At 40.3% G+C, this 18,708-nt stretch overlaps 2 protein-coding genes across 3 annotated transcripts; both read left to right on the forward strand.

Moving 5' to 3' along the window:
- The first annotated feature begins 1,430 nt into the window (after window positions 1-1,430).
- Window positions 1,431-8,119, forward strand: mlf2 (myeloid leukemia factor 2). Its single transcript, XM_073486040.1, has 8 exons — window positions 1,431-1,712; window positions 4,159-4,270; window positions 4,382-4,417; window positions 5,336-5,392; window positions 5,503-5,631; window positions 5,919-6,078; window positions 6,221-6,432; window positions 7,619-8,119. Exons 1-7 carry the CDS (start codon window positions 1,669-1,671, stop codon window positions 6,427-6,429), a joined length of 747 nt encoding a protein of 248 aa, XP_073342141.1. The 5' UTR covers window positions 1,431-1,668; the 3' UTR covers window positions 6,430-6,432; window positions 7,619-8,119.
- A 1,718-nt stretch (window positions 8,120-9,837) lies between these two features.
- On the forward strand, window positions 9,838-16,423 carry LOC141011958 (gamma-enolase-like). 2 transcript variants are annotated; one of them, XM_073485322.1, is made up of 12 exons: window positions 9,838-9,923; window positions 11,115-11,210; window positions 11,347-11,405; window positions 11,494-11,563; window positions 11,663-11,796; window positions 11,877-12,099; window positions 12,182-12,379; window positions 13,494-13,570; window positions 14,735-14,859; window positions 14,952-15,060; window positions 15,803-15,861; window positions 16,008-16,423. In XM_073485322.1, exons 1-12 carry the CDS (start codon window positions 9,839-9,841, stop codon window positions 16,075-16,077), a joined length of 1,305 nt encoding a protein of 434 aa, XP_073341423.1. In that variant the 5' UTR covers window position 9,838; the 3' UTR covers window positions 16,078-16,423. The 2 variants fall into 2 exon arrangements, with proteins under 2 accessions (XP_073341423.1, XP_073341422.1); XM_073485321.1 differs by lacking the exons at window positions 11,347-11,405; window positions 11,494-11,563 and having other exon boundaries at window positions 9,839-9,923.
- The last annotated feature ends 2,285 nt before the right edge of the window (window positions 16,424-18,708 follow it).

An 18,708-nucleotide genomic window follows, 5' to 3' on the forward strand; every position in this document is an offset into this window, starting at 1 on the left:
CCTTTCATTGTTATATACAGGTCTAAGCAGACTGTATATTTCGTATATATTTTCAATATAAGCACACAAAACCATCTCTGTGTAAAGAGTGATTACCAGTATCATATCCCATCATTCCTTCCTGAGAACAGGATTAAAAATTCAACATTCATGGTCACTAAAGTTGATTCTGAGAACAATATGAAAAAAATATAGGCTACAAAAAGACATTTGAAATCAATGAAACTATGACATACTAATTATCATAGTTGAACCTGCAGTCTTGGTCCTCCTTGATAAGCCATTTCATGGAGGAAGTTTGACGTGACACAGGTTTAAATTATAAATTTAATGATGTTGGCATTTAATTGCCTCAGAGTTGCTCACCTGCTCACTGAGTACACTGAGCCATGTTTAGTGTCACCAGTACTTTTCCTAGTCAAAGTGTCTTCTATAGAAAAAGATCTAATAGCATCTCTTTTGGCATCTGTTGATATAAACTCAACTTCTATAAAATAAACTCATGTATGAGTCAGTTATGACATGCTTTATTAGTTAAATATTCTCGTAATAATCTAGTTCACAATATTTCACACCGAAAATTATATTTTAGGGGTCGATATGGCTTTTTCAGGGCCAATACCAATACTGATTATTAGAAATCAAGGAGACTAAAAAACAATATTTGGGACAGATATTCATTTGCAGCAAAAATGAAAGTCTTTGTGTCAAAATTTCGAACAACCAGTGATGGAATAATCCTAAATACAATTCACCCAAGTACTGCTCTTAAGTGCAATTTTCAGGTACTTTACTTGAGTATTTCCATTTTCTGCTGCTTTATGCTTCCTCTACTACATTCATTTGATACATTTTTACTGTGCAGATTCAGATTATTCAGTTTTTATTGGCTATTAATTGTGACATGTCACCAATCAGATATTGCTGTAAGCGGGGACATTGTGTGAGAGGATGCTGCATCAGGGCCAAAGTAGCACCTTTTTAAATTAGTATATTTAATCAGCAATCTGATACAAATGATCGAAAAAATGCTGAATATCATCTACCCCTCTTATATTTATATTTACAGCTGCTCCAAATTAGTTAGGGATATTTGAATGTGTGTGCATATATGCATGTGCATGAATATGCAATAAAAGTCTAATTAAATGTGTCGCATTATTTTTGGGGACCAAAAATATTCACAAAACACAAAATAAAAATTCAGATATGTCACACAATGAACAAGTGGAACAGCAACATCTCCCAACATCCCTAACTAATTTTGAGTCGTGTATATTATATTAGAGCAATTACTATAATTTTACACATTATTTTATTGAAGCCTCCACGGAAATACTTTATTTTGGAAAAATATAGCAGCCGGAAGTGACTGTTGTTAGCTGTGATGCTAGCTTGACAGCAGTGTTGCTTCTCTTTGTCAGAGGACCGACTTCCGTTTTCATGTTTGGTCCAGGTTTCTGGAATTTGCTGTCTTGTGAGACTGAGCTGTCTGTCACTTTGATAAACAGTAGCAGTGATTTGGGGTTTTCGTGACGGAGCTGGTAAAAGGTCCTTCATTTCAACCTAGCCAGAGTAAACGTCCGTCATCTTATTTCATCGCTGAAAAACACGACTGTTTACCTAGCTAGCTGGCTAGCATCAGCCAGCTGAGTTAAATCACCTAGCATGTTTCGGTTCTTGAATGACGTTGATGACGACCCCTTCATGATGTAAGTATTGACTTTAATTCCCTTTAGTTAAGACACTGTTATCACTCTGCGTGTAGCAGGAGATGGAAAACGTGCATACTGGCACGCTAGGTCATTTTTTCTGTGTGTCTTCAGCAGGTACCTAACGTTACTGTAGCCAGCTGTGGGGGCCTACAGTGGTCCACCATATTGGATAGACAATAACAAAAAAAAGCTGTCAAAGCTCAACAGGACTCTGTTCACCAATCAGTAGCTAAAATATCAGATTGTCATCACGTAAAACTTAACGTTGTTTTCCAACATAACTTTGAGATTTAAATGTAGCTAATTGGGGACAGATGGTGGATGTTCATCTGCCCTTACATAACACCTAAAGAGTGTTTTCCTACATGATGCCAAGTGCACGGAGCTGAACATTGCTGCAGATAAAATGTATATTTATTAGCACTCACAACAGACTGATTTGAAAGGGTTGAGTAAATCTGGATCTATGTACAGACATGCTTTATCATTACTGTTAAATAATGCACTTCTACTGAAACTTAGGTGGCTGTCTTTTAGTTTCCTTCTAGCATGTTCATCACCTGTCACACCATTAGCAACAGCACAAGATAAAAGCCACTGAGGGTCAGAAATATATTATCATCACTGTAAAGTCTAAGTGTTTTCTCAATTAACCATTTTGTCTTTTAAATGTTGAAAATATTAACTTTCCCCACAGCCCAATATGATGTTTACAAATGTCTTATTTAGTTTGACAGTCCAAAACCCCAAGATCTCCAGTTTTCTATCATGTATGACAAAGAAAAGCGTCAAATCTGCACATTTGAGCACATTTGTTTCATTTGTTTTAAAACTGTTATTCAGTTATTAGTAGTTGTCCAACAATTTTCTATTGATTGTGTGTTGAAGTCTTTTTTTAACTCCTTCCATGCTCTTGAAAGCAAAACAAAAGTAGGAAATCATGCTCAAATGTATGATTTGTAGTTGATGATAATTGATAATTGGCAACAAATATGACAATTAAGTGAAAATGCCTCTTAAATGTGAGGACCTGTGGTTTTGCCGGTTTAATATCATTATAAAGTGAAGATCTCAGGGTCTGGGAACTTGTTTTGGACATTTTTCATTTTTTTCTAACACTTTGTAGACTTTGAAAAGATAATAAATATATTAACCAAAACTAAAAATAGGTGTTAGCTGCTCAATATGATAAGCTAAGACAAACTTTTATTGATCTCCAGAGGGGAAATTTGGTTGTCACAGCAGCAGAAGGACAATTCAGTCAGTACAGTCAGTCAATCAGTACAGATAAATAGAGAAACTAAAACAAAATAAATAGTAAGACATGCATACAAGACTCAAATAAGGTTAAGTAGAAACTAAGCAGCTGTACAAGAGCAACTAAAGTCAAAATTACAGGGTGAAAGTGACATTGGTGTGATTTGATTACTAGCAGCAAGGTCAGTATATATGTAAACTATTTACACCAGACTAATATAAAATATGATGAAGTACTTGAATGACAACTCATTAATTTCTGGCTTCAATGGGTCTTTGGGAACTGTGTTCTGTTAATATGTAGAGTGAACTATCATTCTAACATTTTTAAACCTGAGACAGATACAAATCTGGAGTTTTGGCGCTGATTCCAAAGTCAGATTTGTTTCGACACCTTACTGTGACAAAAATAGACATGTTTGTTTTACAAAACCTGTTTTTCCTTCTAAAAAAGAAATTCTCAATTAAATTACAACACAGTCATGAAAGCTATATAAGAAATGAAATACAGTCCATAAATGGTGCAATAAGGATTGAAATCCATCAGCGTTTGATAATGTGTGTACGCATGTAAAAATATTTTAACCAATGTTTATTTTATATTTCTATGCACTACCTTTATTGCTTCTTTGCAGTACTTGTACTTTGTACAGAATGTTTGACCTGTGCACAGACTTGTGTCGTATGCTTTCATGGTGTTGGCCATGGTGTTTTTTAATATACTGTACACACAACTATTTTCTTTGTCACATGCTATTGTACAGTACACTCCTGAACATTCACAATTCTTATTCTTTATTGTTTATCATCTTATTACCTCTTTGCTCAGTTTATTAGTTGTCCTCGTTTGCTCTGTCTGTTTCTGTGCGATACACAGAGAGGGTAATGTAAACCGGAGTCATTGTTCCTAGTTTTTTTTACACATGCTTGGCCAATAAAGCCAATTCTGATAAAATGATTGATTAACATGATTAGACTCTATGCCCGTTTTCAGTCCTCCAAGGTTTTCTGTAATATGGACACATTCACTGATCCATCACATCCTACTCGTAACTTTAACAAGCCTCCCTCTGTATATTATTTTCAGCTTGCACTCACATTCTGTATGTGAGTCTGGTCACTCAGTCAATTCACAGAAACTCTTAAGAAGTCAAACATTATCATCGTAATCTGTTATTTCTTCTAGGGATCCATTTGCAGCTCACAGGCAGCAGATGAGGGCCATGTTTGGACCATTTGGCATGGACCCCTTTGCCCTCGCCCCCCAGATACAGCCACCCCGCGCACCACGCAGACAGGTAATTGTCTATGTTGATGGACTGTTTTCATGTGTTTTGTGTGTCTCATCAATTTGGTATTTTCATTTGCTAAATTATTTTTTTGAGTTTAATGTGTACATTTTCTTCCAGGCTGGCCCACTGGCCCCGTTTGGCATGATGGGAATGGTGAGTAGCTCATTTTAAGACCTCCTTCCATAACTGCAAAAATAGAAATAATATGTTTAAAAGTATCTCCTGAAATCAGATATTAGATTACACTTGTACTATCATGTGACTTAGCTGTAATGTTGTAGTCGAGACTTCGTAAATTGAGAAGAAGTCATGACCTAGACCAGACTGTACCGACATCGAGACAAGACCAAGACTTACACAAAAAATCAACTTAACTTTTTCGATTTTAACCCTCCTTATCTGTGCTTTACCATCCACCTAACACACTACATTTTTTTGTGAAAGCATGAGGTTTTCTTGGTGATTCTTAGCTTTCAATACAAACTTTCATGAAGCAATTATTCAACACAGCGATATCCCTGCAGTTGTGGTCTTGAATCAGACCAGAGTCCTATTTTTCTGAGACCGAGACAAGACCAAGAAAAATGCTTTCGATTCTAAGATAAAACCGAGAGTTTTAAAAAATAGTCTTGAGACTGGTCTCAAGACTGAGACTGATCTCAAGTTCAGCAACACTACTTAGCAGTGTCATCAAAAAGAGCTTTAGGTAGAAAGCACAGTGTTGTGTGAAAGGCAGTCAACAGGTATACACTATATGGCCAAAAGCAAGCGCACAATGAGTTGAGAAAATTATTAACAGCATTACCAGTAATGACTGGACCAACAACCAACCATGTTTGCTTTGTTTTTTGTCAATCAAGAATAAGATTACATGAATGGTTTCTTTGCCAAATGAAAAGTGTGTTTAATGCTTTTTTTTGTTCTCAAAATACGGGGGCAGAGCTCAAAGAATGACCCCAGTGGCACTGAACTGACAATGAGCGCTGTTGTTTTCGAGATGTTTCAGTCTGTTTAGACTTGATGTGAAATCAAACAAAACTCTAAAAGCTCTCCTTTAATTTATTTCTGCAGGGTGGAGGAGGGTTCATGGATATGTTTGGCATGATGGGAGAAATAATGGGAAACATGGTGAGTAGTTCTGTCAAGCAGTTTCAAATTAGCAGAAAATATTTACCCTCACGAGGGAAACCTGTTTATTGAACAGGACGTCTTTGATCTGTATTATTTTCTTCTTTTAGGAAAGAATGTCCGGTTCACCAAACTGTCAGACGTTTTCCTCTTCAACAGTGATCTCTTACTCCTCTTCAGACTCAGGGCCTCCTGAAGTTTATCAACAGACCAGTCAAACGAGAACCGGCCCTGGAGGGGTGAGAATAACTAGCAGTTTTTTAATTTATTACAGTGCATATTTACTTGCCTCATCCTCCAATAACTGACTGGACATGTGGCCTTCATGCTTTGTTAGTCAAGGCATGACTGTTTCCTTCTGGCCTCATTTACACAAGAAATCAGCTGTAATTGTAGTGACAATAAATAGATCATGTACAGTATAAATATCATAGTTGTCATACAAACAATTCAGTCCGAGTTCATCCAGAGTGCAGAACATCCTGCAAGTTTTAGTAAACTGACCTGCTGTCACTTCTCACCTCAGATCCGTGAGACACGGCAGTCCATGAGGGACAGTGAGAGTGGCCTCGAGCGTCTTGCCATCGGTCACCACATTGGGGATCGTGCACACATCATGGAGCGTTCACGAAATCGCCGCACCGGAGACCGCGAGGAGCGCCAAGACTATATTAACCTTGATGAGGGTACGTTCTAGGCTAACTCCATGGTAGTAAAGCACTTTGAAACAAGGGAGTAATGTTATATAATTACGTAGGGTTTGACATTGCTGCAGTGAGAAGATATGTTATTTGTGTCACTTAACAACCTGCCCATTGCCCCCACTAGGTGAAGCTGACGCGTTTGATGAGGAGTGGAGGAGGGAGGCAGGTAGATACGGTAACCCGAATGTCCGGGCGTTGGAGTATGGCCGAGATCGACGGGGAGGACAGCAGCTGGCCCTCACTGCCCCTCCCAGCTCATCGTCCCCACCAGGCCATCGGCACGAGTCCCCCAGACACCGTCAGCCTCACACCCGTCCACGTTACGACTGGTGAGAGGTAAGAGCGAGCAAAGAGTATTTACAGGGTTGGTTCTCAGGCCGGGATCAGTCCACTTCAGCCCGACCTCATGGGTTTAGTGAGGGATCTGGTTCTAATTTTGCTAACAGGTGAAATGGAAAACATTGATCATCTCATTACAATGCATCATTTTGCTGGGAAATGTTGAGTCCTGACATTCATGTGGCACCCACATAAACATAGTTGCAGACAAATTACACTTCCTCATGGCCAGTTACATAGACTTACTTTTGAAAGTAACTAGTTACGTAACAGCGTTGCCTACAGAGAAAAGTAACTTGTTGGAGTACTTTTGCCTTACCAAAAATGATCTATTGACATTGGATATCATATATTACAAGCCATAAATCTGCAGGCTTATAATAACAGGAATGACACAATATCCCATTCACAACTCCTGATTAATCACTTGATGTTTGATTATGTAAAATCAATCTGTACAGGGGCGCATATTAAAGCCTAGCACATTCTATCAACATTTAACATAACTATTTTTTTTTTTTGCAATTCATCTGCAATGAAAACGGTTTAAGTATTTGCTGTAGGCTACATGAAAGTAGACAGAAATGGAGGATTCCTGACTGGTAGTAGCTGCGCAGCCTTATGGCTTATCAACCAGGCACAATTTTGCATTTCACTGTGATGCTCTTGTCCCTTTCCTCTACAAATTCAATATAATGCGAAAACCTCCATGACGTAACAGCTGCCTTGCTAGCTGACCGGCGCACCAACAGAACTCAACAGCACTTACACATCCGCGAGAGGCCACGTACTGCCTGCCAAGAAGAGGAGAGAATCAGAAAAAGTGCTAGCGAGTCAACAAAATGGACAGGGCAATATGCAAGTATTACGGTGAAATAGCGGATTACTTATCTGCAAACGTAACTACATAATGGATTTCTTGAAATCGCAAAACTATCGCATTACCTTTCACATTACATCAAAAAAAGTTATGAGTATTTACTATGTAACGTGTAACCTCCGATACTGCTAATGGCACTGCCACTCCTTCGATGGCAGTCTGTCCTTCCATGAAGGCCCCACCGTGGACACAGGACCTCTGGGGCTGTCCTGTAGCATCTGCCACCAGGGCATTGGCAGCAGAGTTAGAATTATTCATTTTGATGCAAGCTGTCATATTAATCACTGCTGACTGTCCTTGCAGGTGTCCCAGGTGAGCGACCAGACGTAAGGAGTGGAGGGAAGATTTCCCCGATGCTGTGAACCACGCTGAAGACGGAAGTTGATGATCGTCACAACTGCCCGTCATAAATGTTTGATATGACTGGACTGTCTTTACATAAACGACATAAACACACACACACACCCATGCACACATACATAACAAAACCCCACACAATTGCTAGTTACATTTCCAGCTCTCCTTCTCCACTGTTACACTGCACACACACACACACACACACACACAGTGGCACCCCTGTGTAAACATGGGTCTAACTACACTCACTTTATATATACTCATTCTCAAAACTTGACATGTGTTTTTGCCCACTGCACTAAAGTGCTACAGTATACAGTACATCTGCTGTACAGTCCATTTTATGTTTGTGAAGACACTAGTGTGTCAGTGAATTGAATTGTATACTGTTAACTAATTAATCTAACTAAATAAAAGTTCATTAAACATTGTTAGATAATTACAAAATGTGTCTCTGTTGTGGTTGTTAAAGATCTGATGTCTTAAATGTGTGTTTTAGAAAACCGAATTGAGCTTGAAAACAATTAATATATGCAACAAAATCTGTCAATACAGGGTTCTTTTTTGCTTCTCTGTCATTGTATTTACAGTCGTTGGTTTGCTGCAGCTGTTCAGTGTGCAAATCTCTTATTCTGCTGCTGCTGTTCCCTCTTGAACTGCATGTTCCTCCATCCGTATGTTTCCTCCTCCCAGTGCCACCATGTCTGCAGGTCATGTGACATCCAGATGGAGCACACAAGTGGAGCAGCCAATGAAAACCATTCTTTCTTTTGACAAATCACTCCCATAGCAGGCTCCCTGCCTGCCTCCGTCTGTGCTCGCTGTATCTTTAATTACATCCACCTCAACTATTTTTAAATGCACTTCCTCCCCTCCAGCATGCACTGCTCTTGTCACCTGTCTTCCTGTCTCCTTTAATCCCCATCATTAGATCACTAAAGTTCTCCAACAAGGCAGCTCATTTTGTGCATCAGCCTTCCCTTAGATGTATCCTCCTTTATTCCTGTCAGCCACGTCTAAATATACAGATGTTTGTTTCCATTATTTCCAGCCAATCTTTACTTTTCAGCCAGTGATGACAACACCGCCTGGATTTGGCAGCAAGTTGTCCTTTGATTTTAGCGGTTTGCTGGGACAATATTTGCACACATGTCATGAGTGCTGCTGTTGTTAGTTAGCAGATGAGCAGATGTATGCACAGCAAGGAGTGCCAAACGAATCACAGGGCTTGTAAGAAGTCAGGAAGACAATTTTGAAATGCAAAGACTGAAAGATTTCAGTGCACATCTTGCTTTTTCTCTGACTTATTTTCCTGCATCATCACTGAAACATACAAGCAACTCTTGCTACTCCATCCTTTTTCCTCCTCTCCCAGTTTCGTTCCCTCCCCTCCTCTCTGCATCTTCCAATGACTCACACGCTCCCCCTCCCCCCTGCGTGTCATATGCTTTCACCCCCTCTCCTCCCACCTCCCCATCCCTCTATCTCTCCCTCTCATTCGCCCACATTCGCTCACTTTCTCCACCAGCAGGCTTCAAACACGCTGCAGGTAACGTTTAAAAAGATTGATCTATTTCTTCATACCCTCCATCCTTCTAAGCCTCCTCCATCCTTCTCCTCCCCCTCCTCCTGCTCTGTGTTTTCTCACCGTCTGCTCCCTCTTTATTGGTTCATATTCATATTCACTGACTGAAACCGCACAGAAAATTGAACTGGCTTGTGGTCCGGAACAGGTTGACAGTAGATCCATAAATAGGTATGCTTTATTAGCTTTTGATTTATGTTTCCTTCTCTCTGTATATATAGGTGTGTATGTGTATATGTGGGTGTGCGTGCCAGCATCTTCCTAGGGAGCATCTTTTCCACAGCTATCCATCCCTAAGGCAGCGTCACTATCATCACACTGTGTGTGTATGTGAGGTAGAGGAAGAGGGGTGTGAAGTCCTTGTGAATAATGCAAAATTAGGGCACGTCAACACCGTTAGCTGTGATGAAATGTAATATTTGTCTGATATTTTTCATATGCGTCCGTCTCCCTTTTTCATCCTCATCCTCTTCAAAAATCCAAAGAGATGGAACGATTGCAACATGTTGTGTGTGAGCACCGAGTTGTAATGTGTCTGCTCATGGTTACATAAAGCTGTTTTCTTGTTGTTTTTTTACAGGATGTCCATAGTGAATATTGTTGCCAGGGAGATCCTGGACTCCAGGGGAAACCCAACTGTGGAAGTGGATCTGCATACTGGCAAAGGTTAAAAAAATAAATCCATTAAAGGGTAACTCCACCAGTTTTACACATTAAAGTGTGTTTACAGGTCTTGGGGAGGACCACTACACGTGAAAAAACAGTATGAAGCCTTTTGTGGCTCCAGAGGAAGCTACATGTCAGCAGATAAATTGCCTCCAGTGATGTCACTCAGTGGCTTATAGGCATTGTGGGTAATGTAGGTGCCAGGTTTTGAAAAGGAAGAAGAATGCATGGAATAAAGAAGGTGATATCTCTGGCTCTCCTGCATCGATTTTGACCATTTATTTTCAAAATTTTCCACAATGTGTCCAACAGTGTTATAGGAGTGCAACACTAGACCAGTGGACTGCTTTTAAAAAACCTGGTGCCTACATTACCCAGAATGCCCTTAGCGTGGAGTGACATCACTGGAAGCAATTCATCAGATTACATGCAGCTTCCTCTGGACCTGTAAACACACTTTTATGTGTAAAATTTGTGGTTACACATTTACAAAAGCATCAGTTTTTGTCTGATAATGGGCTCGACAGTTTACAGTGTCTAATCTAAACCTACATACCCCATCCACCCCATGTACGCATATTTATCTAGTATTATTCTTTATATCTTTGCACTACTTTTATTGCTTCTTTGCTCTACTTGAACTGGCACAAAACAGAGCAGCTGTGTGAATATACACTTTAGGTGTATAGTTTTTTGGTGTAAGCCATTGGTGATGATGCTTGATATGTATCGGACCGATATTGGAAATATTATTTTACCTGCTATATTGTTATCTGTGAAATAATAGTCAATAAATGGAGCCAATAATACCAAGTCAAAAAAGCGTTCATTGACTTTACACTTGATCTACCCACCGATAAGGCAGGCAGCTGAATGTACCTTTTAAAGTGGGTTTGTGATCCAACAATAAACACAGAAGAAGAGGAAGCACAGCTCATTGCTGCACCTGGGTAGGGACACCCAGTGTAGATTAGAGAGCCAAAATGTTGTCATTTGTATGGGCAGACATCTTAGCCTTTTGTTACGCACAGGTGTGGAGAAACTACAGGTTAGGATTCTTTTTTTTTTTAATACAAAAATGTAAACATTATTTCTAATCAGTATCGGTCATGAGGAGTAGGTAATTATCTGTTATCTGTATAGGCTGAAAACCTCTCTCCTCACCCACCAATCCTCATCTCTCCATGCCAGGTCTGTTCAGGGCTGCTGTGCCCAGTGGTGCATCCACCGGCATCTATGAGGCTCTGGAGCTCCGTGATGGAGACAAGACTCGCTACAAGGGCAAAGGTGAACACTCATAATGAGATGTATTGTCTGTGCTTCTCGTCTCTTGTCTTTGCTGGTGTGTCTGCTTTTGCTTTGAGGCTGTTTTTATGTGGTCTGACAGTATTCGTTTTCCTTCTCCCTCTGTCCTGCTGCTAAGGTGTGACCAAAGCTGTTAATCACATTAATGACACCCTTGGACCTGCTCTCATAAAGTCTGTGAGTAGCAGTGCAGAATTTTATCCATTTTAATCAATATAATGAAGACTGAAGAATTATTCTGAGGGATGCTGTGTTTTTCCATCAGGGAATCAGTGTGTTGGAGCAGGACAAACTGGACAACACGATGATTGAAATGGACGGCACTGACAACAAATGTAAGCCTCACTCATATCTCATGTACTGGTGGCTTATATTTGTGCTATGACATGTTTCCGCACCACTGACTGCGTCCTCGTGTTGTGTGTTCCTCCCAGCTAAGTTTGGGGCCAATTCTATTCTTGGAGTATCGCTGGCCATATGCAAAGCTGGCGCAGCAGAGAAAGGTGTCCCCTTGTACCGTCACATCGCTGATCTAGCAGGAAACAGTGACTTGGTGCTCCCAGTTCCTGTGAGTCCTTGTGCAAAAATGTAAATGTAACACAAAAGCCCAAACACAATCTAATCTTCCTTCTCTGTTCCGTGGCTCAGGCTTTTAATGTGATCAATGGGGGATCCCATGCTGGTAACAGGCTGGCGATGCAGGAGTTCATGGTACTTCCTGTAGGGGCGGAGTCTTTCCGTGATGCTCTGCGCATGGGGGCCGAGCTCTATCAGACTCTGAGAGGTGTCATCAAGGAGAAATATGGTCAGGATGCTACAAATGTGGGAGATGAGGGAGGGTTTGCTCCTAATATACAAGAGAACAGTGAAGGTAAGCAGAGCCATAATGTAAAGTAGTCCCTCTCTTGATTTCCTGTGATTTTACCCTCCATCTCTCTGTTTCTCTCCATCAGCCCTGGAGCTGATAAAGACAGCTATAGAGAAAGCTGGCTTCACAGACAAAGTGGTGATAGGGATGGATGTTGCCGCTTCAGAGTTTTTCATTGAGGGCAAGTACGACCTGGACTTTAAGTCCCCGCCCAACGCTGCCCGCAACATCAGCGCTGACGAGCTGGCCAGCATCTACCAGGGCTTCATCAACAACTACCCAGGTGTGTGAGTCTGTGTGTCGGATTTCGGCCCTGAAACGGGTCAAATACATGTCAGAAAGTTTTACAAAGAGAACATGATGTGGGCAAATCTGATTCATTATGGGCCTTTAAAGGGACAGTTCACCCCAAAACCTAAAATACACATATTTCCTTTTAGCTGTAGGGCTATTTATCCATATAGAATGCTTTGGTGTGAGTTGCCAACTTCTGGAGATACCAGCCATAGAGCAAACTTGCCAAACCGGAGACTCCCCTTTTTCATTGCCCTCTCCCGGTTTCCTCCCAGGGACACAATTCTCTTGCATTTCTCCCGATTTATGACAACTTTTCACACTTTTCCCCCTTCTAGTTATCATAACCTGTTTCTGCCACTGTACAACTTTCAGGATCTGTGGATTATCTTGAGTAACCAGGTCATGATTTCTAGAAGGAGACATTGCTGTTGAGTTTTTCAGATGTACTTTGTTTGGCGCTTTGAGCACCATAAGCCGAGTGCTATCTATTTCTATTATGTTCACGCGAAGGCAGACATCTTTACGGCTGATATCTCCAAAACTCCAGACTACAGGTAAGAGGAAAAATGTGTATTTTTATTTTGGGGTGAACTGTTCCTTTAAAATAAGATAAACGTATTGATTCCACATGCTCATGGAAAAACACAATCAGGGTTAATAGCTGATTGAACTTCTATCAGAAACTGGAAACACCAGCGTAATTTTCATATTTCTACAATTCCCATATTTCTTTCATCACCTCTTAACAGATAAACGAAGAGAACAAGCGTTCATAATGTCTCCACAGCCTCCTCTCTCCTCCTGACATTTGGGTCTGTTAAAGAGGTTTTAATTATGCGCTACGGTGCACATTTGGCCAGCAGGGACCTACTCTGATGTGGCTCTTTACCCTGTCAATGGTGTGCTTCCTGCTTGTGTGGACAAGTGTGTGTTTGTGTGAAATGTGAGTGCATTTTAAGACATTACTCACATTAGAACCTTTAATGGCAACACCACTGGCACTCTGACTTGTAGGTGAGTCAGTGAAAAAATGAGGGCTTCTCAAAGCGGGTGGTAATGTTAGACTCATGCACATAAATTATCACCGCTCTCTCCTCCAGTGGTGTCTATTGAAGATCCTTTTGACCAGGACGACTGGCCCGCTTGGTCACAGTTCACAGCCTCAGTGGGCATCCAGGTATGATATCACACTCTGTCCTTGTTATGTGGAAGTGAATTAGTTCAGATGGTCCTTAAAGGGTTTTGAGTGTTGAACTTGAAATCCTGATTTTTAGTTGCTAGTGTGGCTGCAAAATGTTGGATTCTGCAACGTCCATAATGAAACCCAATGGACCCTACTCACATGGCGGCCATTTTCCTCTGATGTAGGGTGGGACACTCAAATGTCACACTGCTGTGACAAATCATTATCATTTCACTGCTTCCAGATTTATCCTCAACTGAAAATACAACAGACAGTGATAATCATGAAGGACACTGGGCCAAATTTCAAAGTAAAACAACACATTTGATAACCCATTAGCTAACATTAGTCAGCAGCTAATGTTAATATTGACGCACATCTGATACACATTTATTCAAACCTGGAAGTGAAACACTCTTGATGTAATCAAACGTTAATTAATGTTGGCGAGTATGTGGTTGGATGCTAACGTTAGCTAATAGTTTTTTAATAATTTTCTCCATCAATCATCTTTTCAGTGTTTGATTACTCTGGAAGGGGTGAAATGATAACGATTTGTCAGATTCCCTGCATTTTTACGACTTGCAACCTTGAACACAGCAACATGACATTATCGGAATTACCAGATTACGAGCTACCAACACTGAGCCTGACGTCAGAGGGAAATTGCAGCCGTGTGTATATGGTCTATAGTGTATTTCATTAAATCTTCCTGCCTGGTAAATGCCCACTTCACCAAACTCCATGTTTGTAATGTCCGTTGATCTTGATATGTAAAATCAGTGGAGTTCCCCTTTAATATCAATGATAGGTAGGAGGACAACAAAGTTTATTCTTCCCGGGCAAAGTAGACTTGATACTATTAACTGCATAATGGTTGCGCACTGCAACTATTAACTTGTTAATTATTGTATTTTTTTTACCTTTAATTCTTTACATACATACAGTTTCTATGATATTCCGTTACTTTCCCCTGTATGTAGCTTTATATAGTGTTTTTGTCTTTCACATTTGGTATTTGGTTGACAGAGTTGTTGCAATTTCATTTCACTGCAGTTGTAGATGTCCAAATATGCGTGTGACAAATAAATCTCTTCAGTGTTAAATCTACAAAATGCACTTCAGTCTGTCTGTAACTGTGTTGTATAAACTGTGCAGGTGGTTGGAGACGATCTGACGGTCACTAACCCACGCAGGATACAACGAGCCGTGGACGACAAGGCCTGCAACTGCCTGCTGCTTAAAGTCAATCAGATCGGCTCCGTTACAGAGGCCATCAAGGCGTGAGTTGGTTTTGTGTGCATTTGATGCATAGACATTGTACGTACCTGCATGTGAGAGCGTGCATCGTAGTTAAACTGCCTCTTCCTCTCAGGTGTAAGCTGGCCCAGGGGAACGGCTGGGGTGTGATGGTGAGCCACCGCTCAGGAGAAACAGAGGACACCTTTATAGCCGACCTGGTGGTTGGACTCTGCACTGGACAGGTAACACGTAAACACACAACACAATTAGGAGGGTCGCCCAATCTCAAGTCCTCAATTTAAAGGGGCTCTGTGGACCTTCTGTGTTGTGCTGGAAGCCACTCGTTAGTTTAAGTTAGTGGACTCAATTTTTAAACTAACGTTAGAGGAGTGGAGAAAATCCTGCTGCAACACTGCAGCAAGATTTCACTGCAACAGTGTGGAAACAAAACAACACAAAACAACAGTAATACTTCATGAAACCGCATCGCAATATCAGTTATATTACTAAATAACTTCAAGAAAAAAACTCAAACATTTGCTGATTACAGCTTCAAAATATAATATTACAGACACTGAAATGTGAATACTTTATCTAGGTGTTTAAGTAAGACATGGTTGACTGTCTTTACTATCCAAAGAGCCATTTTTGTAATTTTTATTCGGGGATTCAATAACCAACAAAACTATACAGTTATGGGGTTGTATGTGAGGGGATGTTTTGTTCTGTAAAAAAAAATGTAAAATTAAGCAACAAGTTCCAAAATATGTGAGTGCTTTTGGTATGGAGGCTGTCTATCAGTCGTAGATAGTTAGGAGTAGGCGCCATTTATTTTTGACATTTTTCAGACTATATGATTCATCTAAAAAAAAGCAACCGAAAGATCTCTTCATAGTGAAAATAACGGTTAATCACTGTCCAAATATGAAGTGTTGGTAATAATGCAGCCTCTCTGTGATCCTTGGTATGTTCGTCTCCCTTCAGATCAAGACTGGAGCTCCCTGTCGATCAGAACGTCTGGCCAAGTACAATCAGCTTATGAGGTGTGTATTCATAGCTTGATTTGCATGTGTGTGTATGTAGAGTTAATCTTTAACACTAATACCACTTTAACATCTCTCCTCTTCTTTCCCTCTCTGTGTCATCTGCTGTTTCACAACCTGCTTCCCTCACCTCCTCTTCCTCTCAGGATTGAGGAAGAGTTGGGTGAGCAGGCCCGTTATGCTGGGCACAACTTCCGCAACCCCAGTGCCATTTGAGTGCCAGTGTCATTATCAGTGGCAAACAAGAAAGCCTGCATACATACAAATCATGTTATACTTCCCTGACACATGCATAGTAATTACATAATAACACTCCAAACACACTTTAAAGCATTGCGACTAATTAGTTTTCAAAAACCTTAAAGATAATGCACTGTGGCTACAGTATATTGACCTCACGCTTCAGTAAGTGATTGACTTAATTGACTACAGCCGGTTGCAGCAAAGCCTGGAGAAAAAAAATAGGGGTTTCACCTCTCAGCAGACGAGCACTTTCTCTTTCCTGATCCCTCTGGCTGTCTCCTTCTGACTCATCGCAGAAGTTGTTTTGATCTTTCGTGCCCTGTCGTTTCCACTTCCTCCCGTTCCTCATGTTGTTTTTGATGTGAACACTCAGCAGCTTGCCACGCAGTTGTATCTGTTACGTTGTCTGTTGAGGTTAAGCTTAATAAAGAGATGGATACATGTCAACTCGAACAAAGATCTCTGTGTGTTTGTTCAAAGAGGAGGGTCTGCTCTCCCCTTCTCTCATTTCTCAGTTTGTACACCCTCGATTCTTTTCCTCGCCTACGAGCAGAGGAGGCAAAGAAGAGACCTGAGGAGAGAGGAGTCGAGGCAACAAGCATTTAACTAGCTGAAACGTGTGTGTTTCGGAGCATCGTTTTCACATCTTCTGAATACACAGGAACAGTTGTAGAACCCTCTCTCACAATGGTTTGCATAGTCCAGCTTTGCGTCACGCCTAAAGATGTTCCGCAAAGGATACAGCTGTGCATCCTCGCTCATTGCTCCTCCGGCAAGCCTCCTCTCTCCTCAAGATGCATTTTAGGAATTGAAACATCTTTCAAGATGGTGCACTGACATCAATTCATAGGTCACATGAAGGAGGATGGAAGAGAGGGGAAGAAGAGACACAAAATAAAATGAGAAGAGCTGTGTGTCATTTATTTCTTGCTTCTATATGGCTGAAAACCAGGAAACCACTGCTGCAATGTTCTCTACAAAGTAGAAACATTCAAGCATGTTGCACTTCTTCACTGCACATTAAATATTAAAGTCACAGTAGCTGTTTGACATTTCTTACAAAAAAATTGACTTACAGGAATCCTGCAAATTTTTCTGCAGAATATTTTAAGAATCATGAAGGAATCCTTTGGGGATTTAGAAGAGAGCCAACAAGAATTCAGTAAGAATCCTGCAGGAACTCAGGAAGTATCGTCTGAATTTTCTTCAGTATTATAAAAAGATTTTTCTCGAGGTCTTGACATGGAGGAAGGAAGGAAAAGCTGTTATGACTTTGCAGGAAAATATAGGCATTCTTATAATATTTCTTTTTAATTATAGCCTATATAGATAATAACACATTAAAGGTGCACTAAGTAGTTTTAGAGGAGAAATTTAAACTCAAATTTTTAATATTTACAATATTAATGAGGTAATAATACAAACTCAGAAGTATTTATCTTTTCCTTGACTGAATAAACAATCTGTTCTCAGAGGAAAATAAGGTCCAGAACATTGTTTGAAGCTAGAAAGGTGGCAGGGTCCGCCACATATAAACAAAGTAAAACAGTATGAAATTGTGTTGGCGGTTTTCTCGACAAAAAGCCTATGGGATTTTTGAATTGGATTTGTTGTAGAACAAAACTTGTAAATATCTTAAGTCTGTGGTAACCACAGGCCTTATTTCGGGCATTTAACCAAAAATCAGTTCGGACTTTGAGAACCGGAGTACAAATTACACCACTCACCAAACAAAACAAAATACAGTTGAGAGGTCTGCTAACTGAAAGGAGTACATTTGAAATGTCTAAATAGTCTAATTGTTTTTGCCAATTTATGTTTTTTTAGGTTTAAATTTTCAATGGAAGTCAGATATATCAAATATTTAAAAGTGTGACACGAGGGCAATCTTTCAAGCTATTTCATTTTATGAATGTAATATTTTGCTGAAATAATAATTAAATGAATTATATACATTTCATCTGGGGAGAAGAAAGGTATCTCTGTTAATCAAGCCAAAAGGCAGTAGTTTGGAAAAAATCTGTAAAACCATGTTCAGTAGTTTCTCCCTCACAATCACAAAAACAGCATCTGTTGTTTACATCAGGGAAAAACCGACAAATATTGTCTTCCACAGGATAGTACCTGTGTACAATTTTGAATATAATATCTTTGATTCTATTTTGAATTATATATTTATGAGGCAAGAGAAAGACAGTGCTCCATCGCTACCTATCTAAAATAAATAAATAAATATAGGTGGCTTTATAGCTGCACCACTCTCTCGTGCAGTAGAAGATCGATAATTGTATTGGCCTGTATAAAAAAGAATATATTTCATTAAATGTTTTCATTTTAACTGTAACATATTTAAAATATTGTGCCTCGTAATAAGTGGATCCTGAGCTCACACTCGACCCTGACAGCATCACATCAGCTGTATTGAAACGTCGCGCGGCTGCAGATCGATCATCAGGCTTGCCTGCACGCGCCGGTCGTGACGCACTCTGACCAGCGGGGGGAGCGCGAGCGCGACGAGGCCTCTCGTCTGTTCCTGTCTCGTGCCGGGCTGCTGCTGATGATGATGAAGGAAGGCTAGAGCCGCGCATGCGCACCGGGTACAGT

This window comes from Pagrus major, chromosome 17 (assembly GCF_040436345.1).
Source record: "Pagrus major chromosome 17, Pma_NU_1.0".
NCBI lineage: Eukaryota > Metazoa > Chordata > Actinopteri > Spariformes > Sparidae > Pagrus > Pagrus major.

Bases quoted from the DNA above. Each gene is read 5' to 3' on its own strand.
- mlf2 (XM_073486040.1), top strand. From the start codon at position 1,669: ATGTTTCGGTTCTTGAATGACGTTGATGACGACCCCTTCATGAT. The intron at 1,713-4,158 runs GTAAGTATTGAC...TATTTCTTCTAG, and splicing joins GATGACGACCCCTTCATGAT to GGATCCATTTGCAGCTCACA. The intron at 5,393-5,502 runs GTGAGTAGTTCT...TTCTTCTTTTAG, and splicing joins GAGAAATAATGGGAAACATG to GAAAGAATGTCCGGTTCACC.
- LOC141011958 (XM_073485322.1), top strand. From the start codon at position 9,839: ATGTCCATAGTGAATATTGTTGCCAGGGAGATCCTGGACTCCAGGGGA. The intron at 12,100-12,181 runs GTAAGCAGAGCC...TCTCTCCATCAG, and splicing joins TATACAAGAGAACAGTGAAG to CCCTGGAGCTGATAAAGACA. The intron at 15,862-16,007 runs GTGTGTATTCAT...TCTTCCTCTCAG, and splicing joins AAGTACAATCAGCTTATGAG to GATTGAGGAAGAGTTGGGTG.